General features: G+C 43.8%; 1 protein-coding gene across 1 annotated transcript; it reads right to left on the reverse strand.

Moving 5' to 3' along the window:
- Window positions 1-8,021: 8,021 nt before the first annotated feature.
- Window positions 8,022-19,483, reverse strand: LOC308430279 (vascular non-inflammatory molecule 3; the record flags this gene model as incomplete). Its single annotated transcript, XM_080929436.1, has 7 exons — window positions 8,022-8,186; window positions 10,029-10,202; window positions 11,396-11,763; window positions 12,617-12,908; window positions 14,945-15,137; window positions 19,037-19,167; window positions 19,271-19,483. The coding sequence occupies 7 exons, from the start codon at window positions 19,481-19,483 to the stop codon at window positions 8,022-8,024; spliced, it is 1,536 nt and encodes a 511-aa protein (XP_080785562.1).
- Between the last annotated feature and the right edge of the window lie 8,269 nt (window positions 19,484-27,752).

Here is a 27,752-nt window from a genome sequence, read left to right on the forward strand (position 1 = left end):
GTCTGGACAATTTGCTTTTCATTTGTTTTGTGGGCACAAGAGTGTGTGTGCATGTGCGTGAGTGCGTGTGTGCATGAGTGCGTGTGTGCGTGTATGTGTGTGTGGGTGTGTGTGAGTATATGTGTGGGGGTGTGTGTGCATGTGTGTGTGTGTGTGTGTGTGCATGCATGTGTGTGCGCGTATGTGGATAGGTGGGTAGAAATTCGGAAGTTAAAGATAATTAAAAGCGTGGGTTGTGCTTTTAGAAAAAGCATAAAAGGTCAAGGTAGTTTCCATACCTCAGTTGTTCTGTCATGATGAGCGAGAGCTGAGAAACAGGCAGGACACGGTGGTGCACACGTTTAATCCAGTGTTTGGGAGGCAGAGGTAGGCTGGTTTCTGTGAGTTCAAGGACGGGGTGGTCTACATAATGAGTTCCAAGCAATTTAGAGCTATGCAGGGAGACTTTGTTCCTAAAATAATCAATTGTCTTAGGCTTTCTATCATTGTGAAAAGACATCAGGACTATACAACTCTTACTTTTTATTAATTGATTTTTTATTAGTCATTCCATTCATTTACATCTCATGTGATACCCCACTTCCCAGTTACTTCCTCCAGCCACCCCCATCCACCCTCCACCCTCCCTTTTGCCTGTATGAGTGTGCCCCCCCATCCACCCACACTCTTATAGCTCCTGCAGAAAGAACAAAGAACCCTAGGCCTAGATATACAAAAAGCATTTTCCATTTCCCAGACTGTTGCTAACTTCCGGGTACTGCAGTAAGTTATAGTGGGTGAAAACAAACACTGAGAAAGTGGAGAAATCTCTGTCCCCTTCTGTAGGGATCAGAGGTGTCTCTGAGTTCAGTGAACCTCAGCTGTCATAGTATGTACAGCCCAGAGAGCTCACCTGATCTCAGTTGAGGGAAAAAAAAAAATCCAAAGTTAATCAATGATCAACCTGGAAAAGAATTCTCAGGACCAAGCAAACCAAGGTCACTAGGGGAAAGGTGAAGTGACCCTGAGGGAACTCTGGGCAATCGAAAGCCAATAAATGGACTGCTGCGGAGTAGCTACTGAGGATTCAGTAAATTTGGTCTACAGTAGCTTCAGAAAACAACAAAAGGGTTCCACAGGGGATAATTTGTTTCCTTATTACAAACTTATAGACTACAATAACAAGACACTGGAGCTATTTGCATAACCATAAAGTATTAGTAGTTACCTGATACACACCCTTGTTCTTTAAGGTCAATCAATGATTCTTCCTGTATATAAAACTCACCTTGAATATTTACCCATGATGTATATTAGTATTCTTGGAAGAAAGGAAGGAAGAGTAATTGTGGTGGTTTAAATTAAAATGGCTGGGGCTGGAGAGATGGCTCAGTGGTTAGAGCTCTGACTGCTCTTCCAGAGGTCCTGAGTTTAATGCCAGCAACCACATGGTGGCTCACAACCATCTGTAATGAGATCTGATGCCCTCTTCTGGTGCGTCTGAAGACAGCTATAGTGTGTTTACATATAAAATAAATAAATCTTTAAAAGAAAGAGAGAAAGAAAGAAGAAAAGAAAGAAACAAAGGAAATGGCTCACAGAGAGTGTCATTATTTCAGGTGTGGCCTTGTTGGAGGAAATGTGTCACTGGGGGCTTTGAGGTTTCAGAAGCTTAAGCCAGGTCCAGTGGTTCAGTCTCTCTTCCTGCTGCCCGTGACTAAAGATGTAGAACTCTCAGCAACTTCTCCAGCACTATTTATGCCTGGATGCTGCCATGCTTCCCACCATGGTGATAACAGACTGAACCTCTAAACTATAAGCCAGCCCTGGTTAAATGTTATTCTTTGTAAGAGTTGCCTTGGTCATGGTGTCTGTTCAGAGCAGTGGAAACCCTAATAAAGACAATAATTAGCCAAAAGGAGGGAAGAAAAGAGAATTGGAGTTAGTTATAAAATAGTAGCCCATACAATGATGACTACTGTGAAAGATCATGGTTACTGTCTACCAGCTGGAGACTATGAAGGACAAAGACATAGCCCGAAGACCTAACAACTGGAATGTCCATGGTGTTGACTTCAATCCAGATATAAAGGCCTGAGCACCAGCTTACACAGGCAGGAAAAGCTGTTTTCAACTCTTCTGCCTTCTGGGGCTGGGTGCCGGCTATTGATATGTGGTTTGCTGTCCCTTTGATCAATTTTACTTGTGCTCACTGTTTAGAGGCTGTCACAGCTGGGCAGACAAGGTTATCTGTCAGGAGGCAGGACTCTGAGGCCATTTCCTCACATTTCATCAGACAGGAAAGCTCAGGCTGTTCAGGCTAGAAATAGAGTGGGACTGTACTCCTCAGGTTCACCCATTTCCAACGTCCTATCTTAGAACCCAGTTATTTATGTCCTGTCTCCTAATGATGCCACAGCCACCCAAACACTGCCTCCTGCTGAGAACTGAGCTAAAACACACATGGTGGGGTGGGGTGCATTTTACACCCAAAACACAGCATCTACCTAAGGTCGACCCTTGCTTAACTCAGCCTGTCGGTTCTTCTTTGTTACTGTGTTTGAGACAAAGTTCCATAAGGGTATCTTCCTTGGAATGTGGCATTATACTTAGTTCCCAATCATTCCTGTCTTGACTCCCTCTTACCCAGTTCACTTGCTTTTCCTAGTTGGCCCCTCCTTCTGCCTTCTTTTTACAAGTCTCCAGTTTTCATCTCTCTCTCTCTCTCTCTCTCTCTCTCTCTCTCTCTCTCTCTCTCTCTCTCTCTCTTTCTCTCTCTCTCTCTCTCTCTCTCTCTCACACACACACACACACACACACACACACACGCACACGTTTTAAAGGTCTCTCTCCCCTTCCACAATCCCCTTTACAATTTTGTGACTGTACATGAACCCACAGACACTTTAATTTAGGACATGGGAATGTGTAGGTATAATGTTATTGTGCTCTGCGTAAGGATTACCCTTCTGTTATTCAAATGCTTATCTCTGCTCTATGTCTGGTTGCAATCCAGACATGGCGTTGTAATGCTTATTTTAGGAACGGCCACTTCTCACTGTTGTGTAAACCTTGTTCCCCATTTATTCCCCGATTCGTCAATAGAAGCTGATCAGCCAATGGCTGAGCAGAGAAGAGAATAGGACTGGACTTCCGATTCCAATCAGGAAGGAGAGGAAGAGAGGATCCGCCTTGAGGAGAGGATCCAGGAGAGCAGAGAAAGCCAGATCTACATTAACACTCAAGTATCTTGGGAACTGTGGCTGGGAGGTAGCCAGATTTGTTCAGATGATTGGGATAGATTAATAACTGTGTCTAAAGATATTGTGCCAAAAAGCTTGAGTAAATAAGTCTTATAGTCTCTGTCTCATTTATTTGGGAGCTAGCTGCAATAGAGAAAAAAGATCACTTTTAAAAGTGCACCAACACATGTGAAAGGAAATGTGGTGTTTGTCTTTCTGAGTTTGCCTAATTTTGCTCAAGATATGTGTCCAGAGATCCATCTGTTTCCCTGAAAATGCCGTGATCTTATTTTTCTTTATGACTGCATAAGACTCCTTTGACGTCCCAGCAAGCATGTGTCACCATTCTTACCTTTCAAGAAAGTTTTCATTTGTACTGAGGGCTAACCATGTACAGTACAGTGTCAGTGTATTGGCTGTCTGTGTTTCTCCTTCCGAGAGCTGTTTCTTCAGTTCATGAGCCTGTTTGTTGAATGGATAATCTGGGGGTTTGGGTATTTGACCTTTGTCATTCTTTATATATCCCTGATATTTACTTCCTGTCACATGCAGAGATTCTCTCTCCATTTTTGTATTATTTGCCCTTGTGACTTTGACTTTTGCTTTAGAGAATTCTTATAACTTTGTATGGCCCATTTTTTTTTCCACTATGAGGATAATTTCTTGTGCTATTATTGAATTCTCATAGAGAATGTTCTTATTTATTCTTACACCAATTCAAATAGGTTTGCTGCCTGTGAGCCTCTGGGATCTACCTTCACCCCACCCCCACTGTCATTAAAGTCACAGGCACACAGTGCCATGTGGGGCTTTCACTTGGGTGTTGGAGATGTGAAACCAGATTCTCACATTTTCTCTCCAGACCCAATCACTTATTTTTGAATATTGATTCTGTATCTACTACTTTGCAGGAAGTATTGATCAGGTTCGTGAGTTTTCTGGTGGAGTCCCTGCTTAGGTAGAGGAACATTCCATCTGTAAACAGGGATAATTCAATGTCTTCCTTGGCTATTTGTATCCCTTTTATTTATTTCTCTGTCATTATTGATGCAGTTAAGGCTGGAGTGCCACATGAAAGAACCGAGACAAGAGGAATATGTCTCGCTCCAGATTTTAGATCTACATGCCTCCGCCTCGCTAATGCTAGATTCAAAGGCATATAGCCATGCTAGGCTATGATAGTCAATTTTAAGAAGCCAATAAAGTAAACCAAGATACTAAGAAACGTAGAACAAGGAAATTTTTTTTTTTAAAAAAAGCTAAATCTAAGGCAAGGAAAAATACTGCCCAATAATGAGAAAATATATTAACACGATGATGTGACTGTTTGAAGGAAACATAACAAAAACAGAAAACATTTTAAAAACCACAATACAGTAAAAATCTTGGTGACCCAACCAAACCCTCCACAATTCCCGAGGACTAAAACACCAACTATTGAGCACACATGGAGAGACCCATGGCTCCAGGTGCACATGTAGCTGAAGATAGCGGTGTCTGGCATCAATGGGAAAAGAAGCCTTTGGTCCAGGGAGAGCACATTGTAGGGGAAGCCAAGGCAATGGGGTGGAGAGGGTGATTCGGAGGGAGTGCGCCTTCGTGAAGACAAGTGGAGGGGGAGGGGAGATAGAGGCAGGGAATGGAGGGGGATAACATTTCAGATGCAAATACAGAGAGCATCTAATAAAAAATTAAAACATAAAAACCCTGGTGACCTTGTAGAGAGCAGAAATGATAGTCACCGGGTTCTTTCCGGCTCCCTGAAAGCTGCACAGTGCCAGTCACTGGCAGAGGCAGGCAGGCTCAGCTGATACGTGCACTCTTGTTTTTCCTTTGGTTTATGCTGCTGCAGAGCAAATGTCTAAACCTTTCCGACACTGCGACCCCTTTAATACAGTTGACCCCACACACACCGTAAAGTTATTCTCGTTGCTACTTCAAAACTGTAACTTTACTACTGTTATGAATAGTAATGTAAATATCTGCTGTGCAGAATATCTAGAATAAGAAACCTCCAAAAAGGTTGAGACCCACAGGTTGGGAACTGCTGGTCTAACTTGGGCTATGGTCCTGTTTACGTCTTTGAATATTGGCGCCCTCTGCTGGCTCCATGTGGTTTTGCATTCTACAGTGTAGAAGATTGTCCAGGATCGGAGGCACCCACCCCCACGCTCTGCCCCTGAAACAATTGTTTTATAGTTAGGGGTGTCTTCCCAAGGGTGCCAGGAGATTGGGAAGCAACTGTAGCAAGCTCGCCCGTCGGAACAGGCAGAGTTCTTCTACCTTCATATGGTCAAGGCCTTCTGAGAACTTAACAACTGGAAGGAAGGATAGAGCTGTTGGTGTAATGCACGCGCTTGCAACTTCAGCATCCTTGGGCTCTAAAGTAGTGAGTAACTGAGAGCTCTGTGCATCTGCCAGGCTCAGGTGCAAAGCCATCACACTCCTGGTCTGTTTTCTGCCGATGAGATCTATTCTCAGCCACCAAAAGTAGGCACTCTTCTTAGGCATTTGCGGCTTCTCCCAGCTCTGCACTCTTGCCCCCTAAGTGTTTGGGCCTCCAGCAATCTGTCTCTGCCCCCTCTGGGCCCTTCCCTATCCAGTATCAACGCACCAACTTTTAAAAATGAATTAATTCATTTATTTATTTGTTGTCTGTGTGTGAGTGAGTTGGGTCCCCGGAACAGGAGTTACAAATGGTTATGACCTGCCATGTGGGTTCGGGGAATTGAACCTGGGTCCTTCGGAAGAACAGCCAGTGTTCCTAACCGTTGGGCCATCTCTCCAGCCCCAACCCACCAATTTTAATGCTACTATTTTTCAGGAACGTCCCCATCATATACTCAAAAATGTTTAATCAGCCAACTGAGCATCCAAGTCTAATCAAGATAACATGAAATTAACCTTCCCCTGATGGACTCACTGTTTGTATACAACAGAGTTCCTGCAAAAGAAATCCTCTTCTTAGACACACATTCCACGCTCTATATCCACGTATCCCTGCACACATTCGTGAACGCTGGATGCGGTTCCAATGGACAAGGTTATGCTCTCCCACGTACACTATGGTAGGCCGCTTCATTTGCTCACCCCACAGTATTGTATACTGAGCACATTATAAAGAAGAAAGATTGACTCGGGCTCGGGCTTTTCATTTGAAGACAAGGACCCGCTCTTATGCTAAAGAGGCTCCATTTTATGCTAGGCATCTATCTTGGTACCTGCCAGCCCTTTGTGACTCAAGTCCCTGGAAGATAAGTTCCCAGTAACCCTGATTCAGTGGCACCCCCCCACACACACAATGTACAACCATGGCCATCTACTTGTTATGATATGAGTAACTGCTTTTTTGCTTCTGTAGCTTGCGTACGCAGATAACCAAAGAGTGTTTTGAGTTGCCTAACCACGTAGCAGAACAGAACAGTTTTTGCTTGCTGGAATAGATATCGAAGGTCTTCATGTGGTTTTCCCTTTTAAAAGTCCTTCCCCAGGGTTGAGCGCCCTGAAGGGGACAGGGACTCCACAGGAAGACCTACAGAGTCAACTAACCTGGACCCTGGGAGGCTCTCAGTGACTGAACCACCAACCAGAGAACACACACAGGCTGGACCGAGGCCCCCGGCACATATGCAGCAGATGTGCAGCTTGGTCTTCGTGTAGGTCCCCGACAACTGGAGTGGGGACTGTCCCAAAAGCTGTTGCTTGTATGTGGGGCATGTTCTTGTAGCTGCGCTGCCTCGTCTGGCCTCAGTGGGGGAGGATGCACCTAGCTTTGCAAAGACTTGATGTGGCAGTGTCGGGGAGATGCCTGGGAGTGGGGTCCCCACTCTCTCGGAGGAGAAGGGGTGACCAGGAAGGCGAACAGTGATCAGGATGTAAAGTGAATAAATAAAAACAAATTTTAAAGGCTTTCCCCATACCCCTCCTTCAAGGCAATCTCATCCGGCTCAGAGATTGTTCACCCCTCCTGTCATCAGCAAATCAATAAATCTTTTTAAGCATATTGGATCATGTCTACTGTCTTTTCCCAGGGGTCACAAACTCTATAACACATACATCTGGTAATACAGATGTATCTTTTCTTAACAGTCTCCCAGAGTGGTGTTAGACAGCGCAAGGTAGAAACCGGTGCTGCTATGTGCCAGGCCCCGCCCCTTGTGACAGGCCCCGCCCCCATCCTAGGCTCCCAACAAACACACCTAACAGAGCCACAGTATTCAACTATGGATCTCCATCCTGATTATTGAAAGAATCACCTCTAAAGAATGTAGTTGAATTACGTGTCCTACTGCAAGGGTACCAGAGAAGATGGCTTGGACGTGGGTTTAAGCCAATGTTTAAATCTTTATTAGACAACCATCAACTACACTGGGTGTTTGGAATCCTAGTATAGGAACAAGCCTTTCTCAGAGTAAGCTTTTAAGCAGAAAAAAAAAAAAAGTCCTGGGTTTGCATACTTCAGTTAAGAACAATTAGGCAAAAGCCGAACTACAGGAGGTAAAAGGCAAAGGTTTTTTGTTTGTTTGAGACCTTCCCAGGACGTGTGGGCTTTGATGGACTAGGCCTTTGTTTCAGTTTTGGCAGGTGCGAGTGTTACAGCCTAAACCGGGCTTCCATCGCAGAGTCAGTTGTGCTAAGTTTTGGGTACCTACTACGGTCTGAGAACCTCAACCCATATGCACGTCATAGCTCCCCACTTGCTTTATTTTTCTTTAACTGTTTCGTTTCGTTTGATTTGTCCTTTCAGCAGCCTACGGTGCATCTTCTAATGGAACTCCGCAGATCCCCGTTCTCTCTCCTTTACAGCCCGGCTCCTGACAGTCCCCAATGAAGGGGATCATTGAACCTCCCAGGTCCCTGCCCTAAGCGCGGAGGGTCCCTCTCAAACACTCTTCCGTACAGGGCCATCACTAAGACAGGCAAAGGGGCACCACCTCGGCTCCTCAGGCGACCGTCTCTCGAGACCTGATGAAAGAAAGGCAGACGATAAATGGTTAACGCCAATGCAGCGCTCGGTTCCCGGTACCTCCTTTAGAACTATCCGGTCAAAAGCAGGACCGGGGGCATGTAGCTCACATGATTTGATGACGGAAGACTCGGCTTTATGACTTTGGTCTAATTATAGAAGGATCAGGGTAACATTTTAGCCAGTAATCTCTTTTAAGGGTAGTTGAGTGATGTACAAAAGATATTCTTTAAAGTTGTAAACCCCTGTAGAGCTGTTGGCGGCATCACAGCAGCTTCTCAACACTCCCACGGCGTAAACTCTGCAGCGCTCAGCACTTAACCCAAGGTTTTACTCGTGCTAGACAGTCTCTCCTCACGATCTATAATATATTCCTAACTCTTTAAAATGTACGCTTGCTTTTTCAGATTTATTTATTGGCCTCACGTGTATGAATATTTGATCACCATGAGCTCACCACACTCATGCTTGATGCCTCTGAGGACAGAGGAGGGCGCTGAACGCGAATTTACTAGAATTCGAGGTACCGATCTGCAAGAGCCACAGAGTAAATATTAAGATCCGAACCAAACAAGTGCTCGAAACTCTCCTTTCAGATTAGTTTTTATTTTATGTATATGAATGTGTGCACACAGGGTCCGAGGAAGCCAGAACGGGGCATCAGAGTCCCGAGACCAGGAGTTGTAATGCCTGTCATGTATGTGTATATATGTGCATTGGCGACCCGTGCCTGGGTCCTTTGCAAGACTAGGAAGTGCCCTTGACTGCTGAACCATTCCCTCAGCATGTGTGTGTGAGTGTGAGTGTGTGTGTGTGTGTGTGTGTGTGTGTGTGTGTTCTATTTGTTTGTTTGTTTATTGAGATAGACTCTCTACCCAGTCCTGACTGTCCTGGAACTAGCTATAGACCAGACTGGTCACAAGCTCACAGAGATCCACCCGCCTCTACCTTCATTGTGCTGGGATTAATTTTTAACATTTTTATTTTGAGACTAAGTCTCACCAACTTGTCAGTTTTGACTGGCCTTGGACTCACGTTGTACCCTGTGCAGGCCTTGAACTTCTGACTGTTTTAACCTCAACTGTCTGCGCAGCTTACATTACAAGTTGCTCCCCCAGCCGAGAGCTGCCCTGTGTGGTGGACTGTGTGGTGGTTTAACTTGAGATTCTCCACTATATGAAAGGTTAATAGTAACCCATATTCTAATTTTTAACTCTCCCAAGACGTCACAGTTTTGTAGAGCAATGCACCCAAATTTGTCTCACATGGGGTGAATGTGCATTTACAGCTCATTCTGTGTCAGGGCTAATGTGACCTGCAAACCATTTCCCATAGACTGGGCGACATTTCAGTATCTCTCCCTTTCTTTCCTTCCTTCCTTCCTTCCTTCCTTCCTTCCTTCCTTCCTTCCTTCCTTCCTTCTTTCTTTCTTTCTTTTCTTCCTTCCTTCCTTCCTTCCTTCCTTCTTTCTTTCTTTTCTTCCTTCCTTCCTTCCTTCCTTCTTTCTTTCTTTTCTTCCTTCCTTCTTTCCTTTTTTTCTTCCTTCTTTCCTTCTTTTTTGTTGTTTTATTTTGGGAGGGGGTTGTTTGGTTGTTTAGTTTGGTTTTGGTTTGGGGGTGGGTTTTTTGTTTGTTAGTTTGTTTAAGACAGAGTTTTCCCATGTGGTGCTGACTGTCCTAGAACCAGGCTGGCCTTGAACTCAGAGATCTGCCTGCCTCTGCCTCCCAAATGCTGGATTAAAGGCATGAACCACCACCTCCCAGACCTTTATTTCAAAGATCCTTATTATATTGGTCTACTTCATGTATTCAAAAGAGATGTATTCTTTTGAGGCCTCATACTTCATAATATTTTTCCAGGGCAAGTTGACTCCCACTTAGGACAATCTGTGGGAAAACATACTTCGTCCCAAAGGTGCCGCTGAGAGAGAATTCTTCAAACTTTGTAAAAGCTGACCCCACAGGTTCCCCACAAGTTCTCAAGTCGGTGGTCTGACACTTCAGCAACGTACATATCTATGTGAAAGGAGGGAAAGTAGTCGTAGCTCAGTTTCAAAGAATGGTTTCCATTTAATCAGTCAGAACTTATTAAATATTAAGACAGATTTAATGGGGCAAGATCCTTACACTTTTTGTTTGTTTGTTTGTTTTTGAGAAAGAATTTCTTTCACTCCGTAGACCTGGTTGACCTCAATTTCAGAGACCTTCCTGCCTTTGCCTCCCAAGCATTGAGATTAAAGGTACATGTGCCACTGACACTGGGCAATTATTACACTATCAATAAAGGAAAAATGAATAGAATTTTAAAAGTGAGTGTTCTGCATACCTTCTTTTTTAAGATTTATTTATTTATTTCTTATATATGTACACTGTAGCTGTTATAAGACACCAGAAGAGAGGATCAGATCTCATTACAGATGGTTGTGAGCCACCATATGGTTTCTGGATTTGAACTCAGGACCTCTGGAAAAGCAGTCAGTGCTCTTAGCCACTGAGCCCTCTCTCCAGACCTTCTGCATACCTTCTAATTTAGATTGTTTTATAAGGCATTTGCTTTAGTTACATTTCTTTTAATTCAGTCACGTATCCATGTGCCACACTGGGTTCCAAATTAATTTAGCCCACAGCTGAAAAGCCCTGAAAACACATCTTTAAAGTAACCAGAGGATGCTCAGAAGCTGCAGTGATTTAAACTTGAGTTTGCCTGCAGAGAGCTCCTCAGTCTGAGTCATGCTTTTCACTTTGTAGCCAAGAAAAAAACAATGTTCTGGCGAAAATGAAACAAGTTAAATGTTCTGGGACTGCAAATAAATCCATGATAAATGCAGCAGTATACCAATTAGCTGAATTTAGTTCACTATTTAAGAAACAGCTATGACGATTGTACTGATTATTTTATATTATACTTGGCAACTCCACACAGCTAGGGTCCTCTTGGAGGAGGACCGTCAATTGAGGAAATGCTTCCATCGGGTTGTAGGCAAGTCTGTGGGAGCATTTTCTTCATTAATGATTATTTATGTGGGAGGGCCCAGCCTACTATGGTGGGCTCTGTTGGGGCTTACCTTGAGTTCTTGCCCGACCGTCTCACCGTGGCATACTGTAAACCCTTCCCTTCTTAAGTTGCTTTTAGTCTTGGTCTTTCTTCACAGCAATAAAGAGCGGTGACTTAGAAGAAAATGTAGCGATAAGGTATCCAAGTATTCTACCTGTAGGTAGTACTGGCCTTCCACCGTATGGAGTCCGTCAAAGGCACCCAGGACGTACGCCTCGTCCAGTCGGCTCTCAGACATCCTGTAAGTCAGGTGACAGCACAGGTCCTTCTGGCAAACTGTGTAATTGCCAGCGCTTCCTGTAAGCTCGGTAAAGCTGAATTCATCAAAATAAATCGTCCCCTGGAAGTCTGCCCGCTGCGATGGGAACTTCACAAGCCTGGCATAAGCACTCCAGTCTGCCTCTGCAGGGGAGGCGAGCTGGCTGGGCCGGGCCCTCAGCTCGGATAGCAGCAGCTGGCCGCTCTCCGTCTCCATGTCATAGTGGTACACTCCGACGGCCTCCGGGCTGTAGATCCCGCTCCCTGTGGCCAACGGAGCGAAACGCAAATGTTGCTTCCAACGTTTTTTATGGCGTCAAAAGAGAACATTCTCGTGGGAAATGAAACGCAATTGGGCGTAATGTTTTTGAAGCACAATGACTTTTTAAAAAAATGTTGTTAATTCAATTTGACCCTACTTTCTGCATAAGGTACGGAAAGGATCATTTGAAGGTTGCATATTGGGGAGCTGGAGAGATGGCTCAGCAGTTAGAGCACTGACTGCTCTTCCAGAGGTCCTGAGTTCAATTCCTACCAAGAGTAAACTCTAAAACCAATTATACTTGTGAATTCTATCACCAGCTTAAAATTTAATTTTAATGCTATTAATAGATGTTGGCTGGAACATTCCTAGCATTGACTTTTTTTTCTTTAATGGCTAAGCCACCTCTCCACTCACCACCACCACATCTTTTTCATTACCTGACATCTTATAACTTCAGTTTCCCTCATGAAGCGTAGAGATATTTGCTTCTTTTCCTTATCATATTAAAGCTCTTTAAGCAGAAGCCTATGCTTCTAGCTAGGAATGGCAGGGAATGCCCATAATCCCAGCACTTGGGAGGCTGGGGCAGAAAGACCATAAACTCTAAGCCTGTCTGGGCTATGTACTAAGATCCAGTCTGAAAAACAAAGCAATTGATTGCCCGTCCCCAGAAAATAAACACAAAATTAAGTAAATTATATCAAAGCAGAAACTCGTAGTATTCCCGTAGTATTTACGGGAATGGGGTTAGTCATAGAGCCATGAAGGAAATGTTTGGCTTGAAAAATATCAATGGGGAGCTCTTTCCCAAGTCGGCCCCTTGCCACCTGATCGATGACTGGCCAGAGTTACCTGTCATGTGCATTCTGGTGTTGTGGGTGTTTGCAGCAAGCAGGTTGACCCCCATGGCTCTGGCCCACGCTGAATGGAATGGCACCGCTGAAAGCAAGGGCAGAGTATTGTACCACGCCGTGGGCAAGAGAACACTGTCAACCCCAGAGTCCTTCACAACCACCACAGCTGGATCATAAGAAAAAATGTCAAAGCAAGTGAAGACGCCAAACTTCCCGAAGGGAGTGTCAAAGGTCACCAGCTCTGAATCTTTGGGGAAATCAAACTGAATCTCTGGTTCAAAGAGATTGTACTGTCAAAGACAAGCAGAAAAGCAGAGAATTAGTGTGGAACACGTTTACCAGGAGATATGGTCCGTACCCTAAGTCTTATCTTCCATGTATGCTGACGTGCATATGGTTTCATGAAGATTTGCAAACACCATGCCTGTTACATAAGCTATGAGTTTCCATGCTATGACATTAACCAAACACGCATTGATGAACAAATGAAATCAAACAGCATCTAAGATGTTAATATTTATTTCTCTCTTTAAAACGGCAGAATGAAAACTCTTTTACATTATTTTTTATAATTGTATCTAATGTCCATGTGTAAGTATGTGCATGTGAGTGTGCACACAGAGGAGGGTTTCAGATCCTCTGGAACTGCAGTTACAGGCAGCTGTGGGTGGCCAACATGGCCTTGGAATTGAGCTAACATCCTCTGTAAAATCAGTATGTGCTCTTGCCCGGTGAGCCGTCTCTTAAGCCCACAGACAGGATGAAATCTTGAATCTTATAATTTTAAAACTGTTTCCAAAGCGTTCTTTAAGCATCAATGGTACCCCATGTGTGAGGTCTAACATGTGTTGATAAATTTTATCATGTTTACTGTGGCTTTTATATAAATTAAATGAAGTTGACTTAAAGTTAATTTCTACTATGGAATCATTAAGTATTGCTAATTACTAAGCTATATTTCTAGCCTGATTATTGGTTCTGTAGTGCATGTATTATATTGATGACAGCCATGAGGGGGCTGCGGTGATCTGAATGTAAATGTCCCACACAGGTTTTATAAGACAGGACACAATTAGGAGGAGTGACCTCATGGGAGGAAGTGTGTCACTGGTGTGGGCGTAAAGCTCTCAGATGCTGAAGCCAAGCCCAGTGTCTCACTGTCTCCTCCTGCTGCCTGCAGACCCAGATGAGGAACTCTTACCTCCTTTTCCTGCAACATGTCAGCCTGCAAGCTGCCATGCTTCCCACCACAAGAATGCCCTAAACCTCTGAGCTGTATGCCAGCCTGATTCACCGTTTTCCTTTAAAGGAATTGCTGTGGCCATGGGTTCTCTTCACAGCAATGGAACTCTAAGACGGGGAAAGGGATGCAGAAGGTTCCTGAAGTTTCACAGCACTTTGTCCTGAGCATTGGTCACAATGCCATTGTCCCTGCCAGGCAGCTGAGTGTGTCTTGCTCTCTCCTGAATCCTGACTGCTTCACCCAGACCGAAGCAGAATGCTCACTTGGCTGGGTTTGCACTCTGTGTGGTGTGTTCACTGGCACACACACACACACACACACACACACACACACACACACACATTGTCCCTCCACTCGCCTTTTTTGTGCACAGAACAGTGAATGGTTCGTTCAGGACAGACATGCGGCCTCTCTGGGATGAAGGAGTGAGGAAGCCATTTCCGGGTTTCCGAGTGACAGAAACACATCTCTCCGTGAACTTTGTTCATAAAGACAAGAACTTTGTGCTGTGCAGCCGGAGCCAAATGATGTCTAAACGGACAGTTACCCTGAGCAAAAGCTGCTAGTAAGACCTACAGGGGTGGACGGTATCTCTGAGAAATGGGCAGGCTGCTCCTGGAAAGCGACCCACTTTTGTGGAATTAGTATTCTTCCCAGACACACACACATGGATATTTTCCTCTTTTTAAAAGAACCAGTTTCTGTTGGGGTTTTGTTTCATATTAATCAAAACATCATGCTGAGGTAAATAGTATGTAGTATTTAATAATAACATATGGTGTACCCCCAGATCCTCTGATTTATTTAACTCAAGATGGAACAGCACTTCTCCTTTCCCAAAGGATATTTGATTGTTTTAAGCTATTATTCCGTCTGTTTTAACATTTTGCTACATTCTACTTTATGATTCATTCACACGGAGAATCCTTGACTGGTATATTGCCTTTCCAACTAGAAATGGTAATAGTTGTGAAATTTTATGTAATAGTTATAAATCTTCAGTATTTAACAAACAAAAATATATTTACATCACAAAGAACTAGGGGAAAAAACAAGTTTATTGAAGGCATGGATAATTCTTACCTTATGGTAGCGGGCTGTTAGCCTGCCCTCAGAATCGAAGACCACATTGGTATTGTATTGGTAACGGCCATCCCGGGGACACCGAGGATCAGTAGCATTGCATGGCTTCTTGTCCCCAATATTTGCCACAATATAGATAGAGTTCTCCTTGGCGAGGCAGCTGAGTCTCTCCTGGACTGGTGTGTGGCCGAACCTAATCCAACAGACGTTGCACCAAGCTGATGACATGATACTATGTTTTCACATTTCCTATAACACAACAGCTCCAGTTTGGGAATCAGCAGAAAAGGTTTTGGAACTCAGAAGCCAACTGGGGAGATTGTTCAATAAAGCACTTGCCTTGTAAGTTTGAGAACCTGACTTCAAATCCCAGAACCCACATAAATGCCAGGCACAGGACCATGCACCTTTAATCTCAGCATTAAGGGTATGGGAGTCAGAAACAGAACCCAGAAGCTTGGAGTCTGCTAGCCTGCCTTCTGTGACAGACTTTCAGGGTGACAAGAGACTCTACCTCAAACAGGAATGCCACACAGTGTTTGCCTTTGTGATTACTAACTAATGTCTTCTCCTGAGCCAGAGTCCAGGACAAAAGCCTAGAGAAGACTGAAGAGAAACTAATACTCTGTCTTGAAATGAGGAGAGAAGCCATGCAGGGACTTGAAATTTAGCAAACTCCTATAAGAAGGGCTGTCTACAACCATAGCTAGAACATCACAGTTTTACCACTGTAAATTGTGGTCAAAAACAAAGTAGCAAGTGGAAGAAAACAGTTCTTCCTTTGCAGGTCATTGTCTATGGGGAGCATTGCAGTGGGAATCTAAACAAATGTGCACAGGCCTGACTCAGTCTTCTTATCAAAACAAACCATGATAGGCAGTTTCCTTTCTTTTCTGGATCTCAGGGAGAAAAGTACACATTATGAATTCGTCTCTATATTTACTGCAGACTAAGAACCGAGTGCAGTGAGGTAACATGTGGCTTCGAATATTTGAACATCTCTCGTGTAAGAGATTTGTGTTGTGACTAAAACTGCACTCGGACAGACGGAAGGCCACCAATATAAGGAGGAAGATTCTGCAGAAAATCAGGTGACAGGTGACAGAAAGCATATTCGTGAATCAATAGGCTTCTTGGGTACTATAGTTTTCAGTAGAACATAATATAGTGGCAACAAGTCTATCCGGTCACCATGGTTTAATGCAAATGACAGTGTGATGTGTATGTGCAAGTATTTCATGGGTGCTCTTGGGGGCATGGCTTCGTAGGTGTTCGAGTATGAAATCAGATGACAGCCTCAGTGTCATTTCTCAGTCCCTTCCCTGTCCCGGCTGCCTCTCACACAGCACCTCTCATTGGCCCTGGACGTCACCAAATAAAGCTGGACTGACCGGCCAGCAAACACTAGGGATCTGATGTCTTCACCTCCCAACTGCCACTGCCAAGATTCCACGTGTGTTTCTGTTCCCAGTGGTTTACATGGGTTCCGGGGAGCAAACGCAGGAATCCACACTTTTAAAGCAAGTACTTTATGGACCAAGGCCTCTCCCCAGCCTTCACATGGCTTTAATTCCACTTTCCCTAACTACAAATTACACAGCCTCCCCCCCCCCCCTTCTCCCTTTCTTTTTATAGGTAATACACAAACAGTGACCCCTGCTGTTTTAAGTGAACAATTGGATACAACCAGCACACCAGATACAGCTGGAATTCAATGAAATCACAATGACTAGCTAACACGTCTATGGGGTTCCTGTAATTATGAGAAGACAACCAGGACAGCGATGGCACACGTGTGTACGCACATGTTTATATGTGTGTAAGTGTTCACCAGATGGAGGCTGAAAGGTGATGTGTCCTGACTACTCATTCTCACCTTGTTTATCAAAGACAAGGTCTTTCACTAAACAGTTTGCCAATTCCTGCATGTATGACTCACTAAACTTCCCTGAGAATCCCCCATCTATCCCTCCAAAGTACAAGACTACCGGTGACACACCTCTATGCCTGCCTGGCTTTTGTGTGGGTTCTGGGGACCCGAACTCCAGATATCACATTTAGTTGGCAAGTTCTTTTTCCACTGAGCCACCTTCCCAACAGTTTCATGTTGTTGTTGTTTTAAGTAGAGTCTCGCTGTGTAGCCCAGGTTGCCTTGGAGCTCAAGAAACAATTTCTCCCACGTGTTTTTCTGAGTGCTGGGATTACAGTCGTGAGACCCGATACCCAACCGATCTCCTCCTTTTTGTTCCACAGAGCTGAATGTTAGAATTGCACGAGCCACTTCCCAACTTAGTAGAATTCAAGTAAGCGTCAGATATACGGGCACCTCTCCTAGGAGTGATCTCATCGAGTGAGGATGTGTTAATCCTAGTGATAGAATGACAGCAGTAAGAACCGCCTTCTGTGCCGGGAAAGCTATCAGGAAGACACCGAGTCACTCTCCTCTGCTTCCTGTACACACAGATCCTGTAACATTTGGCAAATGTTTTCCCAAAGGTAGACGTCTCGAGGTGAGGCTTGACTCGACCAGCAGCGCTCAAGAACGGGAGCACTGTAGTTCCTTTCCTGCTGGCTTCGGGTGGTCAGAATTAGTTTTGAAATTTCCTCCTTGGAGTGGCACTTCTCAGCCTTCCTAACGCTGTGACCCTTTGATACAGTTCCTCATGTTGTGGTGACCCCCAACCATAACATTATTTTTCTTGCTACTGGTAGGAATCATGATGGAAATACGTGTGTTTTCTGGTGGCCGTAGGTGACCCCTATGAAAGGGCTTAACCCAAAGGGGTCGTGACCCACAGATTGAGAACTGCTGCCTTGAAGGTAATGCATATGAGTCTGAGCAGGAGAATTGAATATAAAAGTAGCAACTGAAAGCAGTTTTGAAAATTTCCCCACTTAAAAAATCACCTGCGAACATGCTAAAAGGTAAGTAGTTACACTTAAAATAATCTATTCGTCGTTTAAAATTATAAATATAATTACATAATTAAATATACATTTTATAAAACTTACGCCTAAACCACAGTTATTAATAACTTCCAAACTCTCTAGAAGGACAAGCGTTTGCGGTAGTTTACACTCGGCTGCTTCTATCAAGAAGAAGTTGTCATGGCCTGGGATGTTAAAGAAGACACTACAGGTGAGAGGGCCACACGCACCATGTCATCTGACATTCTTGTCTGTTCTAGAAGGGAAACGGAGATGGGCCTTGTTGCCCTCTGTTGTAGATAAAGAGGAAGAGAAGCATTTGTGGTCAGCTGGGAGGTGGTGAGATGAGGACTCAGGAAGCTTCCTGTTCCGAGACCCCTGCGACTGCCACGCACCCAGTGTGACGCCACAGAGATGACACTGTGTGAGGAACACAGGCTCTGGAACTGTTTGCACAGTTTTCCTCACATTGCCTGTGGGCTCCGCCCTGCAGATCCGCCCAGAAGCCTAGCCAGAGTCTTCTTGTAGACTGCCCAGGTGCTGTGCTACGTTTTATCTGAAAGCTGTTCTTAAATTCTCAACAGGCTCCCATAGGCCTTCCTTCAGCTGCAGTGTTTCCTCTTCTCTTCCCTCTCTCCCTCTCCCCCAACCCCGCCTGCCTGTCTTTGTCTCTGTTTCTCTGTCTCTGTCTTTCTCTGTCTCTGTGTCTCTCTGTTTCTATTGCTGTGTCTGTCTGTCTGTCTGTATACCTGTCTTTACAGCCAGTTCCATAAGTAGTTGTGTCAGTGTTTCTCTTGACCTTAGAAACAGTGATTTAAAAAACAAAAATGCAGGCTCATTAATATTTTTCTACCCTTGTGAAGGCTCCTGGGTAAACCCACTGACTCATACTTGAGGGCACTGGTTCCAGAAAAAACGTTCTCACTTGGGTGAGACTTAGTTAAACACACGTGTTGGAAACGATCCACAGGCTAGGTTTTAAAGAGAACTGTGGTTGGGATGAACCAAGCGTTCTGTGCAAAGATTCGCCAGATGACGGCACATTGAGTAGCAGACGCTGTGAAGCATTAGACCATTGGCTGTCTAGTCATCAGAAAAAGTAACACGTCGAGCCTGGTGACATCACCGCTCTGTCTCATCAGTCACTCTTTGGCATGATGTTACCTTTTAGGGTCTCTACAGGGAACCCAGTTCACTTCAGGGTCTGGTATATCTTCTAGGTAGGGGTAAATGGTCTCCCTGGTGAAGATCCAACCGTAGATTCCGTCTTCTGGGGTCACAATAATATGTGCGCCCTGCTCAAAAGAGGCATTTCAAAATGCATCGTTTTAAAATATGTGCATTCTTGCGTAGCTGCAAATCCATATCCCATCTCGGACATGAACAAAAGCGACTTACCTGTCTGGCTGCCAACTTGATTGCGTTCTCCAAGATGTCTATGTTCTTGTTCATCAGGAGCAAAGCCTCCTCTCTGGAAACAGGACTTTCTGTTTTGTTTGGCAATATAACCACATGCTCATATACAGCCGCAATATAAGTGTCCATTGCATCCACAGCCTGCACAAAGAGGACAAAACTCACTACACACCGAGGAAAATATAAGGAAACCATAATTCATGCAGTGAAGGCTCTTCCAGTGTGCGTCCGTGGAAGGGTGTTCAGACTGAGCCCCGACGACAGCCAGCTGCGTTTGCTGCCCTGTGAGTGTTGTGCAATATGGCCTTGAGGAACAGGGTTGTGCAAGGCTAGCAGGCGGAAGTGCACACTTATGTGCACATGGGTCTGAGGCAACTGTTGGCATTGCTCAGAGGCCAACTCATCGCTAAGAGGGGTGTTACTGAACCAACCAGTTCGCTCCATACAGAACACACCGGCCAACTTCTTATTTGGTGCATTTTTAAATGAAAGGTATTTTACTAGCGCATCAATATTCCCATTAGTAGGGTCAACACTGGGGTGTTCTGGAAGACAGCCATCACACCAATAATTTGTTGAGGATATATATTCGTGGCTGTAACAAGGAGCCCAAGAAAAGCCAGAGGGCTTTGTTTTAATTCTACTTGTTTTTTTTTACTATCCAAATATATGAATTTTGGCCTCAATGTATGTATGTATCTGTACTAGGTCCACGCCCAGTCAGGTCCGGCCAGGAAGATCAGAAGGAGATGTCAGACCCCTCTGGAATTGGAGTTTCAAGGAGTTATGAACCACCACAAGGATACTGAGAAACAAATCCAGGTCCACTGAAAGAACCTCCCTTTCTTCTTCTTTTAATCTTTTCTCATTTGAGAACTTTATACAGGTCTATCATGTGTTTCGTTCAAACCCACATATCCAACCCCCATTCTCACACCTCTTCACTCTCTCTCTGTATCTCTCTACTTATCTGTCTCTCTGTCTCTGTCTCTCTCTGACCCCCATCCCCAAATGAGTGTGCTTAGTGATACAGGAAAATGGCTAGCCTGTCAGGTTTTCCATACTTGATGGTGGGGGTGGGAGTCTCTAGGACTTGCCGGAGACCTGGGTGGGGGGAGCTCCAGGAAGTCTATGAGACTCCTAGCTGTGAGGACATGGCCACTTCCTGTAGCCAAGCAGGACTTCCAGTAAAGAAATAAGAACATCAACCCAACCATAAAACCTTCAACCTAAAATGTGTCCTGCCTACAAGATGTGCAGGGACAAAGATGTCACAGAGACTGAAGGCATGGCCAGCCAATGACTGTCCCAAATCAAAACCCATCCCATGGGCAAAATTCCATCCTTGACACCATTATTGATACTATGTTATGCTTTCAGACAGGAGCCTAGAAGCCAAGGGAAAGAGATGCAGAGACTCACAACCAAACATTAGATGGAGCTTAGGGAGTTTTACAGAGGAGTTGGGGAAAAGATTGAGGGACTGGAAGAGGATAGAAAAGCCACAACACCAACAAAGTCACTTAACCTGGACCCTTGGGGGTCCGCAAAGACTGAATCACCAGCTAAAGAGCAAGCATAGGCTGGACCGACCTAGGCCCCTGCACATATGTAGCAGATGGAAAACTTGGTCTTTTTGCAGGTTCTTCAACAGAAGAGGGGGCTGTCTCTAACTCTGTTGCCTGCCTGCGGATCCGTTTCCCTAAATGGCTGCCTTATCTGGCCTCAGAGGGAAAGCATGCACCTAGTCCTGAAGTTACTTGATGTGCAGGAGTCAGGGTGGGACTGGGGGTAGGCAATACCTAGAGGGGAACTCATCCTTCTCAAAAGAGGGAGGAATGGGGAGAGTATCTGCACGAGGGGGTATTGGGAGGAGGGGGGGGCTGATACTGGGATGTAAAGTGATTAAATAAATAAATTTAATAAAAAATAAAAAATAACTGACTAAAGAAAAAAAAAAAACAGAAAAAAAAAAAAAAAACCTGACCCTTCTTTCCCCAGAAACAACCAATTTTCACCTTCTGTGCTGGAGACCTCAGGGGACGTCTCCATCCATGACGGATTTAGGCAGCTTGATCTGGTGCACACAGTCTATAGGCTCTGAGTTTGTGCCTGCCATGGCCCTTTCATGTCCTTACTGTACATATTCACTTTGTATGGCTTTTACATTTGTCCCAGTCACTCTTCTACAGTCATCTCTGATCCTTGGCAGGAGAGTGGTTTAGATGTGTCACTTAAAGCTGAGCACTTCACTCCTTTCTTATTCTCTGCATGTTGTGAGTTTCTGTGTTAATCACGGTAGAAGGAGGAGGAGGAGACGGAGAAGGACAGGGTGAGGGAGAGGAAGAAGATTAGGGGGATGGGAGGCAGAGAGGGAGGGGAGGAAAAGGAAGAAGTAAAAGAAGAAAAAGATGAAGAAGGAGGAGGAGGAGGAGAAAGTGCTTCTCTGATGAAGGTTGAGAGAGGTACTAATCTACATGTATAAAGATAAGACCTCACTATGTCCATTTAGGAGAAGAATAGTATTAAATTCTTTCTCTAGGGTCTATGACATAGTCCATTATAGTGACTTGAATGAGAAAGCCCTCCCGTAAGCTCATGTTAGGGGTGGTCCCAGTTAGTGGTGGTATTTGAGTTTTTGAGGTATGGCCTTGTTGGAGGAAGTATGTCACTGGTAGTGGGCTTTAAGGGTAAAAGAGTCACACCATTTCTAGTTTGCTCTCTCTGCTTTGTGTTTAAAGGTCAAGATGTGAGCTCTCAGCAACCACCTCCTGCCACGATGCCTGTTTGTCACTATTCTTCTCTCGGGGGATGGACTTCCATCCCTCTGGTATCATGAGGTTTATAAACCAGCCCCTATTTTTATAAAATGCCTGGGTCAAAATATTTTGTCCCAGCAATAGAGAAATTACTATTGCATCAGATGTGGAATTTTTAACCCGGTTAACAGTATGGGGCATGAGTCCTGTCTTAAGCAGGCTTCAAATCCAACCCAGGAAGTGCTTGGTTGCTCTCATATCATTCGTGCCATTATCTTACCGATGGCAAACCTTGCCAAGCCGACCCTTGCCACAGTTCACAGCGGAGTAAGACTGTTAATACTTTTCTCTTTCTGTAGCCTAGTAGAACCTTCTGGCACAATGAAATCTAGCCAGTTAGAAGCAAAGCGGCTAGGATAGTGTCAGCCTAATTGCCTCTTGTCCCATGACTTAAACATGTGGTGTCTGCATCAAATAGGGGTCATACCATCGAGTTCTGGAAGGCAACCAAGAGCCACCCCGCTGGCTGACACTCACAAAGAGGTGATACATACTTAGAAATGGGCTTTCATTGGATTATCTATGCTGTCTGGGGAAAGCATTGTCCCCTATGATAGGGTAACCCCACTTAAAGTTCTTTTACATTCGAGATGCTCCAGTTTTGATTTAGAAAATGACAATAGAAAATGGTGACAACCTTGGCTCACACATATATAGAAAGGTTGGGCTCCTCCATTCATGAGAGATGCTGAGGAACAAACAGGCAAAGTTTCACATCGTTGGAAAACAATGGCTGTTTCTCTTAAAACATCTATGCAACAGTCTAAAATTTGAAATTTAGCAGGACATGGCATACATCTTAGGTTTTGGCACAGCCATTGATGACAAGTGTCCTTGGATCGAATGTCTAGGCATCTCTGGCACATGGCTCATTCTGAAGAAGTTACATGCAGAAAGCTGAAGATCCAGGACTTCTGGATCAAGTGGTGTCTTCATCGTTATAAAATCGGCTGGCTTTAGTAAAGGCCGCTTCTATTCCAGGACCTCAAAATCCACTTTCAGGATGTCATTTCTTTGTACCTTTAAACAAGAAACACTGTTTAAAACTATTATGTATGTAGGCTGGTAACAGCCTCATTTCAGCTATTGGCTTAGGCCACCACTGTGATCCTGCTGACCCCTATCCCTGCATCCGATTCTATTCATAACATCTCTCTAACATCCCCCCTGATTCGTTATGATGAGTCAATCATCAATCTCCCATTTCTCACTCTACACATATTACCAGAGAATTTTGCTCCAAAATACAGCTCCTATTATGCCACTCAGACTGCAGAAGCAGTTGTTATCTCTGTGACTTCAAGCACCAGTTCTACAGATGTGCCATTTCTTTGCGACGCTATCACCAAATTCTAAGGAGTTTATGACCAATAGAAATTTCTCTCTCATGGCTCTGGAGGCTAGGAAGTCTGAGATCAAGGTGGAAGAAGATCTTGATATATTATTTTTGGTTTGTTTGTTTAAATGAAAGATTTATTTTATGTATGAGTACATCGTCAACTGTCTTCAGACACACCAGAAGAGGGCATCAGATCCCATTAGAGATGGTTGTGAGCCACCACGTGGTTGCTGGGAATTGAACTCAGTACCTCTGGAAGAGCAGTCAGTGCCCTTAACCATTGAGCCATCTCTCCAGCCCAAGATCCTGATTTTTGTGGGACTCTGCTCACTGATTTTATAAACGCCATTGCCTTGCAGTGTGCTTGCCTGATAGAAGGGATCAAGGAACTCTCCAAGGTCTCTGTCATAAACACATCCATCCCCCTTATGAGAACTCCACCATAAGGCCCCACTCCACATGCAGTCACCTTGACTGAAGGAGCAGAAAGCGTTCAGTCCATTCCAGGCTCCATGACCCATGAGGAATGAGCAAGTTCGTACTTCAAGATATTCAGGTAAACATGTTTTTAAGTTACAAAATTATTGTCATGTTTTTTAGAAAGAAGTCTTATTAGTCTTTATGAAACTCACAGGCAGTGGGATTTAGAATGAGGGAACATCAGTGCTACCCGTCACTGTTAGGAAAATACTAAAGGCTACGGGGAATGACTTGGTGGATCAAGCTCCACACACTAGCATAAGGACTTGAGTTTCAATGTTCAAAACCTGTTGCAGCAAATAAAAAAAGAATGGGGTACCCTTTTGTCCTGCACTAGAGCTGGCACCATTAGTACCACATGGCCACGTGAGAACCTGTCTGCTAGCCTGTCACCCGGTCTGCAAGCCACCCTCTCCACGGTAGTTATCACGCCTGCCATACACACATGTCACTCAGCAGGCCCCCACGTGTCCTCACCCCGCGTGGGCAACAAAGCTGGATCCGCACACTCCAGCTGCCTCTCAGCCATTGCTTTCACACACCGTCCTCCCAGTAAATTAATGACTCAATAATCAATCGATCAGATTTATATGTTAAATCTTCAAGCCACAATATACCCACACAATAATCTTACAACCATTTGACAAAGATGTAAACCACCCACCTAGATAAAACAAACTGATCCATAGAAACCCTCAGAAATAATCATATCTTCCTAAGGCTACTCAGAGCCACATTGATGGAGATCATTCATTCTTTTTTTTTTTTTTTTTTAAACGACTTTATTTTGCAAAACAAAGATAAATGTATAGATTTTAAACATTTTTTGCTTAAAATTATACATTTTTGTCAGTACTGTTTTTTCAGACATTAAAATAAATTTTACATAAAACCATGTGAATATGTTTTTTAGTCAGTACTTGATTTTTTTTCAAGGGCTTGACAGTATGCATTGAAAACCTACTAGTTGCAATAAGCATAAAGTACATGCAACATGGAAATAGTCAAAGTCTTCTTGTTTTGTGAATATATGTATATTTTCTGTTTTCTTTATTTCTTGGACTTCATACAGTCTGTGAGTTGTTTCTGGGGGCAGTGCGAGCCTCTGGGGTTAGCATCCCACTATCAGTGACTGTATATTATGTCTGTTCTTTTGTGACTGGGTTATCTCACTCAGGATGATATTCTCTAGATGCAACCATTTTCTTAAGAATTTGGTTAAGTCATTGTTTCTGGTGGCTGAGTAGTATTCCATTGTGTAAATGTACCACAATTTTTCTATCCATTCGTCTTCTGAAGGACATCTGGGTTCCTTCCAGCTTCTGGCTATTATAAATAGAGCCGCTATGAACATTGTGGTGCATATATCTTTGTTGTGTATTAAAGTGTCTCTGGGGTATATGCCCAGAAGTGGAATAGCTGGGTCGAGATCATTCATTCTTGATTCTCCTTTAATTGTAGGCAACATTTCTGAACTCTTTTTTTTTTTTTCTAAAATATTTTTAAGAACATTATTTTTTATTTTCATGTATGCATATGTTTATTTATATTCCTTTGAACAGATATATAATGTGCTTGTGAAAGTCTGAGGAAAACTTTGTGGAGTTGGTTTTACCTGTTAACCTTAAGTAGGGTTTGGGTATTGAACTCAGGTTGCCAGATTTGTACTTAAATGCCTTTATCCTCGGAGTCACCTTGACAGCCCCTTCTGAACTCTTACAATATTTTTTTGTGTGGTTGGCTATCTTTCTGTGTTGTTCCTTGATGTTGGAATGACCTTAACTTAAGTCATATCCTGAAGCTTGTTTGTCAGAACATCATGTCTTCTCAAAGAGATCGAGGTAGGTGTGATGGTTTGCATATGCTTGGCCCAGGAAGTGGCACTATTAGAAGGTGTGGCCTTGTTGGAGGAAGTGTGTCACTCTGGGGATGGCTTGGCGACAATCCTCTTAGCTGCCTGAGGATGCTTAGTCTGTCCCTGGCTTCCTTTGGATGAAGATGTAGAACTTTCAGCTCCTCCTGCACCATGTCTGCCTGGATGCTGCCATACTCTTGTCTTGATGATAATGGACTGCACCTCTGAACCTGTGAGTCAGCCTCAATTAAATGTCGTTATTTATAAAACTTGCCTTGGTCATGGTGTCTGTTCACAGCAATAAAACCCTAACTAAGACAATAGGAAAATCTGAATATCTGTGTGCAGAAGAACAAACCTTGATTTGCTGTTGTCTATAATATGAACACCCTGTTCAACTGCCTAAGGCATGGTGACATTTGAGGGTTATACATATTTTAGAACATTCTTTCTCAAATGCAAATGTATTCTAACTTTCTCTGTGTACATTCTACAGTTTAAAACAGCAAGTTCAGCCAGATGTGGTGTTTCATGTTTGCAATTACAGTATTGACCCCATCATGGGTTACATAAAATCATGTCTTAGAAACAAACAGGGCCAGGAGATAGTTCAGTTGTAAAGCTGCCTACTTCCTAAGCAATTTGGGGGGTCCTGACTTCCTTCTCCAGAGCCCAGAGAAAAGTAGGAGACTTGGTAAACTTGTCCTTGGGCCTCCATGGTCTATGGTAACATTCACATACACAAAACTCTCTCTCTCTCTCTCTCTCTCTCTCCCTCTCTCTCTCTCTTTTTCTTTTTTCTTTCTCCCCCATATGGTCTGAATGGCACAGAAACTAAATGCTCTAGGATAGCCATACTCTGAGTTTTGAATTAATTTATTTATTAAGTATAGCAAGGAAAGATAAAAGAATAAATGTCAGATACAGAGAAGTAAGCGTTACACAGGGAAACATCATTAAATCAGGGTCTTACAAATGTTCAGCAGAAGCTGGAGTTCTGGATTGAGAGAGTCCCAGGCATAGTAGGATGTCCCCATGTGTGAAGCTCCCAAGTAAAGCAACAGATAAAAGCAACATCAGCAAATCAGCTGCTCACAACATCAAACTCTGAAGCAGTCAGGGGAGTTCCCAGCCAACTGAGCATTCTCTCCATGGATAAGCATCCCACAGCTGAAATTCTGGCTTCTCTTTCCACCACAGACATTCTCAGGGAGTGAACTAAGGATATCTCTGTCAGGAATGGTGCACCTTCTAACTCTTCCGACAGACGTTAACTTTGGAGCTATTTTCCTAACAGGATTTAGAGAATACTTTGAGTCAAACATATTTGGGTCTGTAATTGGGGTAGAGTCAATTCCATTTTTACAGCCAGCTGCTAAGTGAGATTAAAACAGCACATGCAGTTTTCCAATAAGATGTACATTACACTTGGTCCCTAAACTGTTCCTTTGCTGTAATAGCTCACTAAGAAGGTGGTTCTAGAAACCCAGCTACGCTAAAATTTCTGAAATAATTATCTGACTTTCAGTTTTTCTCCATGAGTGACAAGAAAAAAAAATTAAAGTCTGTGAGCAAGAAGTCACGGGTTCTCTATGTGTTATCATGCTAGAGCAATGACAAGTCCTAGCTTCAGAATTAGCTGCTATAAGTTATCAAGCCGGCCCATTGACCCTTGCAGAGAGGCCCTCACAGTTCTGCCCCTGAGAAATCTGAGTCTTTTTATTCTCTGCAACCTATATATGCCTTTTCTGGTTCACTTGCTGTGGTGGTGCACACTACATTAACTCCAGCACTCAGGAGAATGCAGATCTCTGTGAGTTCTAGGCCAGCCTGGTCTACAGAGTAAGGAAGTTCCAGATAGCCAGGACAACACAAAGAAACCTTGTCTTAAAAACCCAAAGCAAACCAACGAAAAGCTCAGGGCCAGATAGATTTAATGAAAAATTCTAGCAGAATTTCAAAGAAGAGATA

Source organism: Micromys minutus, assembly GCF_963924665.1.
Source record: "Micromys minutus genome assembly, chromosome: 15".
NCBI lineage: Eukaryota > Metazoa > Chordata > Mammalia > Rodentia > Muridae > Micromys > Micromys minutus.